The sequence below is a fragment of the Phycodurus eques genome, chromosome 17 (assembly GCF_024500275.1).
Source record: "Phycodurus eques isolate BA_2022a chromosome 17, UOR_Pequ_1.1, whole genome shotgun sequence".
Classification (NCBI taxonomy): Eukaryota; Metazoa; Chordata; class Actinopteri; order Syngnathiformes; family Syngnathidae; genus Phycodurus; species Phycodurus eques.
In genome coordinates this window covers 21,656,185-21,664,797 of record NC_084541.1, presented here as the reverse complement: position 1 = coordinate 21,664,797, position 8,613 = coordinate 21,656,185, and the positions used below count along the sequence as shown (strand labels likewise).

Genomic DNA, 8,613 nt, shown 5'->3' with positions numbered 1-8,613 from the left:
GCATCCTTAGCATTGATCGCTTTTCATTCTTTCCTTTTTCAATGTCTGAACAGTTTTTCGGTGCTACATGGGAGCTTGGTTTTCATGATCAAAAAACCCAGAATAGCAAATGTTTTTTTTTCCCCCCAAAAGAAATGGTAGTGTTTTCCTCATTTTGATTTATATTCATTCATAACTTGTTTTGTTTGTTTTATATGCGGCTTAAGTTTGTCTTTCATTGTGTTACGTCACGTTATGATGCTACATTTGGCCTTTATTCTCTCTCTCCCCGTGGAAAAGGAGGATTTTGTGTGTGTGCGTGTAAACGTATCGGAGGACGAAGGGACGCGTTTGAGCGCGGTTGTGTCGTCTGAGGCCCCGCCCACAAGGAGGCGGGACATAGCGGGACGACCTGACTGCAGCTCCAACTCCAGCCAGTTCCGCTAGCGTCCGGTTCAGACAGTCCGTCGGATCGAGCCCGAAACCGAAACCGTACACACGAGCGGAACCCCTCGAGGTAAGGGCGCCGGCCAGCACGCGACGTCTCCGCTTTCCTGTTCCGCTTCGCCTCGGGTACTACTTTTAATGGCGGAAGTGCTCGCGAGTTCGGCCCAAACCGAAACCAGTCGAATCAATAAAAAGACCAGCTGCTCGTGCTCGTGCGCCCCCGCCAGCTCGCCTTTATGTGAGCGGGTCGTGCGCGGGCGCGCGCCTTGTGAGACGCTAACTCTGGGGCGCGCGTGCTTATGCGCGTCACAGAGCGTGTTCACGCGACGGACGCACGCGCTCGCGCGCACCCACGGGCGACATCCCATAATAGGTCAGCAGGAGTGGAAAAAGAAGGACACTTTGTTGTGCTTTTTGTGTGCGCGTGTCCTAAAAAGTCGAAGGACTTTTTCGACCGTGCTGCTTCTCCGGAACACTGAACACACAACACGCCGTAAACATTTCTGGCCTTGTAATGACTTCTTGTTCCCACAAGGGGGCAGAAGGGGGCACAAGGACTCACACGCCATACTCGAGTACAAGTAGTTGTAATTCAACGCCGACATTGCAATGTATCTCTTTCAGCCTCCCCCCTAAAAAAAACCCCCAAAAACATTTGGTTATGTTTTTAATCAGAAAAATAGCACCTTATAATATATTTGTACTTATATACCAATTAGAGTGTAAAGAATTAAACGGTTAGGGAATCTTAATTAATTGTGGCTCCTTCTCGTGCGTGGACTTTGGGGCCAGTATAATAGAGTACTGGTGTATTATAATGATACATGCAGACGGTCAAAACCCCTCCGTAAACCGCATTATTAATAGTTGCTCTTTGTAGACGATAAAGATTATACACCTGAGAGTAGTGTTATATTGTCTGTCTGTGGCGGTTGCTACACTATTTGTGTTCAAAATTTTTAGAGCTTAAATGATTAGAACACCACAACACCAATGCTATCCATTAGCCCGTCTATGGCGTTTTACATTTTTGTTAGCATTTAGCTAGTAAGAGGCAAGCTTGAGTGGTTGTTTCAAACTGGTTGTTGTGAAGTGAGTTGAGTTCAACTGCCACCAAACAGCACTTTTATCAACATTTTTAAAGCCCCCGGGGGAAAAAAAAAAAAATCAGCCAAACAACAACAAAAACCCGTAAATGAAGTCTGGTCACTCGTATCTCAAAGCAGGGTCGAAGAGTTGATCGAAAGGTGGACCGAAAATACAAAAAAAATACGATTGTGGAGTCGGGAATGGCGATCATCGTTGCCGAACACTAAAATGGGATTTTCAAATAGCCCACTTGGTCTATCGAAGTCCGGTCCCAAAGTGTTCGAAGTTTTGAACTCACCGGGTTTTCTTCGGCAGGATGTCTCGCGAGCAGCAGGCGGTGGCGAGCGCCAGGCGGGCTTTCGAGACGGGCCGCTCCAAAAGTTTGGAGCATCGCGTCCGGCAGCTGAAGAACCTTCAGCGCTTCCTCACCGAGCGCCGCCGCGACATCTGCCAGGCCGTCAAGAAAGACCTCAACAAGGTCTGCGCGCGTGCGACCGCCGCAACATTTGAACAATTAAAAAAACGGGAAAAACAACATTTCTTTATAATACAACACCTTTCATTCTGGAAAAGATACCGTTATTCTAAAAAAGTAGTGCTACAGTTTCAAAATTCGATACATTTTGTTCTTGAAAAAAATTACTTTTTTTTTGTCAGTGCTTAACCTCAAGAAAAGAATCCAAATGAGGTTTGTGTCTAGTAACAAATAACAATCTCGAAAAGAGTTAGAGTGGAACCTCCCTTTTTGCAATGAATTTGTTCCAGCCAGTCTGACTCAAACCGAATCGTACGAAATCCAAAGCAGCATTCGCCACAGAAAAGAATGTCAATTCAATGTATCACTTTAGGACAGCTAGTAGGAGTATGAAGAAAAAAGACATTTTATAGAGAATAGCTGTAGCTCTACATACAAAACAGTGAAGTGAATATAGGAACATTTGACCCGACTTTTATGAAAGACTCTCAATGCTGTATACAGCGAGGAGGGGGGCCATTTTCGGACTTTTTTCTTGAATTCCCTCGTGCTTCTCGCGCTCTTTATAAACGGCCGCCACCGGGAACGTTGCGTCAAAAGGCTTCAACCTACGGCAACGGGCATTCCACCGTGCGGGCTTCGATTAACAACGCGAGGCGAGAACAAGCCTCCCGGTCTGCTCGGCAACGTCCGCGTAACATAACATAAACATAAAAGCACGCCAGCATAACAACAGATTTGGCACCCCTTATTTGGCCCTACGGTGGCTTATTTCGCAGTCGGACTATTTTGGACTCGTTTCAGGGCCGCTGTCAAATACGTTCCATGTGGTCCAAGAAGGTGTTCTGAAACTGTTATTATACTCCATGTTTTTATTTTGGAGGTCTGACCTTGGACAGGATGCCTTACGATGACCGGGAGGCTTGTTTATTGCAAATAAAAGCTTGCATTGTGGAAAGAGGTAAGTTGAACTCTTTTCACGCAACGTCGGAAACGCTTCAGACGAACGCGCGTCGATTCCGGGAAACGAACGTGTCGTCGCTTTAGTTTCCCTATCTGTTTTTAAACACGACATCATAAAAACGTATCGCAAATCATCGTGCGGATCCGTGAGCTACGGCGCGCTACAGCTGCAACTCGCTCACTCGCTCGTCCCGGTTCCGTTTGGCGCTCAGAGCGAGGTGGGGGTCCAGATGTACGAGACCCTGGGCCTGGAGGAGGAGATCGGCCTGGCCGTCCGGAAGCTGAAGGAGTGGGCGGCGCCGCGGCCGGTGGAGAAGAACCTGCTGACCGTGTCGGACTCGGTCTACATCAAAGCGGAACCTCTGGGCGTGGTCCTCATCATCGGGGCCTGGAACTACCCGTGGGCCGTCACCCTGCAGCCGCTCGTCGGCGCCATCGCGTCCGGTACGATGACTTCTTCTTCTATAAGCCCTTTCCAAAACGAGCCCAAACCTTCCCATTTGCCCCCCCCGACAATATCGGCCACCTTTCTGCCACAATCCACACGCGCGGTTAGTCCTTCTATCCAGTTAATGTGTAAGTGTAAATTTGATACTTGTGTGGTCACGTGTCATGTGGTCGCTACTCTTACTTCCTGTTCGGATGCGCAATACTTGTTTGGGTCAAAGGTAAACTTTAGTGACAGGCATTGAAATATGTTGAGTCAGCAATTGAAAAAGACGACTGAATAGAGTCCTGTTTTTTTGCATCGGTCCCGTGAGGACAGCCGCAGCTAGCGCGCGCACACGCACACTTTGTAATCAGAATCAGAATCATCTTTATTTGCCAAGTATGTCCAATACACACAAGGAATTTGTCTCCGGTCGTTGGAGCCGCTCTAGTACAACAAACAGTCAATTTACAGAACACTTTGGGGACATAAAGACATTGACAAAAAACAATTGTGCAAAAAGATGCAGAGTCCTCGAGCACTTAGAGCAGTTCGAACGACTAATATTGCAATAGTCCGGTGCAATGACCATTTTGCAAAGGGCGCTGAGACTTCAAGGAGTGGATGCGGTTTAAAGTGACGAGTAGTGCGATCATCTGGGACAATGTCGGTTGTGCAAATGTTACAGATACTCCTCAATCAGTGTGCAAATGGAGCAGATGCGACTCTGGCACGAGTGGCCGGTATATGCAAATAGTGCAGCGTGGCGAGACAACTACAGCGAGTGCACGAGTAATACATAATTGGCCCCACAGAAATGTGACAACGAACTCAAGTCAAAAAATTGCCAGCTTAATGTCAAGTGTATTCGTGTGTTACCGAAACGCTGCGGCCTTCGGGGGGGGTCAGGCCAAGTCTACGTGCGTCCGCCCTTAGCGACTGCTCATATCCGCGACACGGACGAAAGCGCGCAGTCCTGCCGAGCTCATCGCTTGTCGTACGCCAGGTAACGCCGCGGTGGTGAAGCCGTCCGAGGTCTGCGTGCACACGGCCAAGGTGATGGACGAGCTGCTGCCGCTCTACCTGGACAAAGTAAGACACGCTTTTGGACAATTTGATCGGGATGAACACGAATCGTAAACAATGATACACAGTAAGTAGAAAACAAAAACCTTAGATGGGTTCCAATGGCCAACAGAAAATGCATCTAAGAGAAGGGGGCACAAACTCATTTGGTGGATCAGGTTTCCTTCAGGCCGCCATTCATGATGCTGCAACCACATAAATGTATGGTGTGGACCCCCGTTACTAATTGCCATGACTTTTTTTTTTTTTTTTGATATGCAGCTAAGGAGAGGAGCAGGTAAAAAAAAAAAAAAAAAAAAAAACACAAATCTGTGGTAGATCAGATAAAAAAAAAAAAAAATGTGAACGAGAGGGAATTTCCGCAAATAACGGGGGCGGGTTAAAAAACCAAAATCCGTGAATACAGTAGGTGAATTTGCGAATGCCGAACCGCAACTGTCCAGTGGGCCACTGTATTTGCTGCATCATATTACATTCAACATTTCAAATCAGAAATCAAGATAGTTTTCTTGAAATATTGTTCATTTTGACTTCAGAAAAGGTTGAGTACAAACAAATGCTTGGAATCCCTCAATAAAAGTGAAGACAAACATGAAGCAGATGCATATGATTGGCTGTAGTGGGCCACATGAAAACGACGGGGTGGGCCAGATCTGGCAAGTTTGACACCTGTGCATAGAGTAAATAAACAAACAAACAAACAAACGGACACTTAAGCAAAGGTAAGGACAGCGAGAGATTTATTGAAAAGGCTATTTTCAAAAATGAAAACGGAGCGTCAACACAGGCAGCAATGCGGGAGCTCTTCGGTCAGCTGCCAAGTTGACGGCGTTAGCGTACGCGCGCGCTGCTGTTGTTGTGCCGCCCAGGAGCTCTACCCGGTGGTGACGGGGGGCGTGCCCGAGACGCAGGAGCTGCTGCGCCAAAGGTTCGACCACATCTTCTACACGGGAAACAGCGCCGTGGGAAAACTGATCATGGCGGCGGCCGCCAAGCACTTGACGCCCGTCACGCTGGAGCTGGGCGGAAAAAGCCCGTGTTACGTCGACAGCAAGTGCGACGTGGCCGTCGCCTGCAGGTAGGCCGAAGCCCCGCGCCCACGCTCTCGGGCCGCTTCCTCCAGTCACGCCGTCTTCCTTCTCCCTCGCTCCGTGCGCAGACGTGTGGCGTGGGGCAAGTTCACCAACTGCGGTCAGACCTGCATCGCGCCCGACTACATCCTGTGCGAGCCGGCCGTGCAGCAGCGCCTCATCCGGGAGCTCCAGAAGGCCATCGAGGTACCGCGGTGTCTCCCGGCCGCTGACCCGACCTCGGACTTCGGTTTCGGGGTCCCTTTCGAGAATGTGCACCGCAGCTTGAGAAACTTGCGATCATATTGCGTCGACGCATTCAAACTGAAATCTTTTCCCGCTTTTTCCACCTCAAACGTATTTCCTAACGGAGGTCCATGTTCTCTCATTCCGAAGTCGAAATCACCTTTCATTTTTTCGTCTCCTCCCATCTTGACTCTTGCAATTGTCAAGAAAACTTGTTTCGAGCATCTCCGATGAGTCCGGAATGCCACAGGTAAGCTTCGGTGGAGCCACATCACTCCTGTTCTGTTGTCTTTATTTAGCTGACCCTGGTCTAAACCATTTGAACAGTCAAGTCACTTCCAGAGTTCTCCCTGGTGAGGCTCCTTCATCCTTGCTGGATCTGGTCTCATTTCATTGTCCTGGTGACCGAACCTTTGACTTAGCGTCCCTCACACGAGATGAAAAACCTAAACTAAACTAAAAGCCCGAACTGTGGAATGCACTTCTTTTTTTTTTTTTTTTTCTTCCCCCCCTCCCCCCAGGCAGGCATCACAGTAAGACTTTGTTATTTGATGACTAATTGTTCTGCTTTGGGGGTTGTTCTTGAATTAACTGTATAATGTTTGTGACTTTGTATTTTAAATGCAAAGCACTGTGTGTAATCTCAATGAGAAGGGCCAGAAAAATCAAATGTCGTCACTTACTTCTGTTTTCTGGCAGGAGTTCTACACGGACGACCCCAAGACGTGCCCAGACTACGGCCGCATCGTCAACCAGCGCCACTTCAGGAGGATCGTGTCCATGCTGCAGGACAGCACCATCGCCGTGGGCGGAGACAACGACGAGGAAGACCGCTTCATAGGTGACGCTTCTGAGACACTCGTGCGGACCGCCAGGTCCGGACGAGCGCTAACAACTTCTGGGCGGCTGGGGTCCAGCTCCCACAGTGCTGCGGGACGTCAAACCCGATGCCAAGGTGATGCAGGAGGAGATCTTTGGACCACTGCTGCCCATCCTGACCGTCAATGGCCTGGATGAAGCCATCCGGTTCATCAACAAGGGCGAGAAACCTCTAGCCCTCTACGTCTTCTCTGATGATGACAAGGTACCGCACGCTCTCACCTGGACTAAATGTTACTTTGCCACCGAATGTCGGGCCAGGAAATTTCTGAATTTCTGGACTAGAGAAAGTGATTGGTCTTTCATTGTCTTTTTTCAAGGAACAAAAAACGCGGCACAATTAGCTTAGGGCACCACGCAGCCAATTCTCTCGAGTGTGGTCGTCCCGTTGTACTTTCTCAGGACACAATTCAATTTATACAAATATTCATGTCAAGATACCAAACAGTCTTTCAAAACACCCAGGTACGTTGACATAACAACCACACACACACACACACACAAACACAAGTCAGAAACCGATGCGACCGGATATCCGTTCGGAAAGGGGAGTGATACGCCTGTATCGGGAGCGGACTCCAGAATTGATCCTGAGATACATCTGTTGCGCCGGAAATCCTGAGGCGAGGAATCGGTCGCCGAAGGGTTTACGGTTTTCATCTCCTAAAACAAGCGCGAGAGACATAACATTCCGCTTCCCACCAAAAACAGCAGCGGCGGGCACTACCGACACGACCGGTTTCATTGCGTTTCTCAACATCAAACAGCTTTCAATAGTGAAGCTACTTTTGTGGTCACAGCGATGGCAAAGTGGCATTCACGGACGCTACGTTTCCCCCGGCAGGTGTGAACGTCGAACGCAAGGTAACGTTACGTACCTTATCTCAAGTCTGCCTCGATACCGACGGCGAAATTGCAAACATCGTAAACCGCGGGCAATGTGGCAAACGTGGGTACATGTCGGCAATTCCCACGGGCGATATACCTCGGCAAACTCGTGCTTCTTCTCGAGCCCGTTCAGTTCACTTATACGTTCCAGAGTTGGTACCTCGCGACCCCAAAAAGAAACCAGACACCCGGTATGTGAGCATAACAAGCATAACAACCAGACACCGGGTATGCGGGCATAATATATATTTTTTTGTGGGGGGGGGGGGGCGATTACTCGGTTCGTCAGTGCAATAGCTATGTGACAATCAATTCTAAAAAGAGTCGATAGTGACAGACCTCGTTGCCTCGTTGCTTTGCTCCGGGCAGGTCCGGTGTGAGCTTGTTACATAAACATGAACTTTGCCTCTCTAATGTTTGTTTTCTGCCCCGGGTGAAGGTCATCAAGAAAATGAGAGACGAGACCTCCAGTGGAGGACTTTTGGTCAATGACTGTCTGGTGCACTACTCGGTCAGCTCGCTGCCTTTTGGGGGTGTTGGTAAGCACGCGCACACCTTGTGATAAGATTCAACCTTCAGACCCACACAGAACTTTAATCCTTTAAACTATGAAGTCGTGTAGGCCGCAAGTGAAACCTTGGCATTTTGACACACACTATACAGTAGTTCTTCAGCCCTTGTCCTTCAGAGAGACTCAAGTCTTTTAACATTGGAGGTCTTCATACTTTGAAAACTTGAAAGCCCCGAGAATGTCAGCACTTAGCCTTTCATACCATCATATTTCCCTCCATAATTTAATCCTTGAGAAAGTCCATCCTGAATTCCTTCAGACCTAGTCCTTTTGTCTTTAGTTTAGGAGACCTTCAGCTTCAACTCACTCAGAACAATAGCCTTTTAGTTCTTTAGATTATCAGTCCTACCCCTTGAGTCCTTCAGAGGGTAGTCCTCAGCCTTTCCTTCTTCAGACCATTGGTGCTTTTGATCTTTGTCCTTTAGTCTTCAGTCACTTGGGTTTTCAGTCCTTCTGACCATCAGTTCTTCAAACCCTCATATGCTGGCCT

General features: G+C 48.5%; 1 protein-coding gene across 2 annotated transcripts in view; it reads left to right on the top strand.

The window, feature by feature from the left end:
- The first annotated feature begins 355 nt into the window (after window positions 1-355).
- aldh3a2b (aldehyde dehydrogenase 3 family, member A2b) overlaps window positions 356-8,613 on the top strand; it is a 10,782-nt gene continuing 2,524 nt past the window's right edge. Inside the window, exons 1-9 of one of the 2 annotated variants that reach the window (XM_061702369.1) lie at window positions 356-496; window positions 1,831-1,993; window positions 3,166-3,397; window positions 4,390-4,475; window positions 5,339-5,547; window positions 5,629-5,746; window positions 6,485-6,626; window positions 6,703-6,869; window positions 7,992-8,091. In XM_061702369.1, the coding sequence (XP_061558353.1) occupies window positions 1,832-1,993; window positions 3,166-3,397; window positions 4,390-4,475; window positions 5,339-5,547; window positions 5,629-5,746; window positions 6,485-6,626; window positions 6,703-6,869; window positions 7,992-8,091 (1,216 nt within the window). In that variant the 5' untranslated portion in view covers window positions 356-496; window position 1,831. The remainder of the gene's footprint in view (window positions 497-1,830; window positions 1,994-3,165; window positions 3,398-4,389; window positions 4,476-5,338; window positions 5,548-5,628; window positions 5,747-6,484; window positions 6,627-6,702; window positions 6,870-7,991; window positions 8,092-8,613) is intronic. The other variant, XM_061702370.1, reaches the window with a different exon arrangement.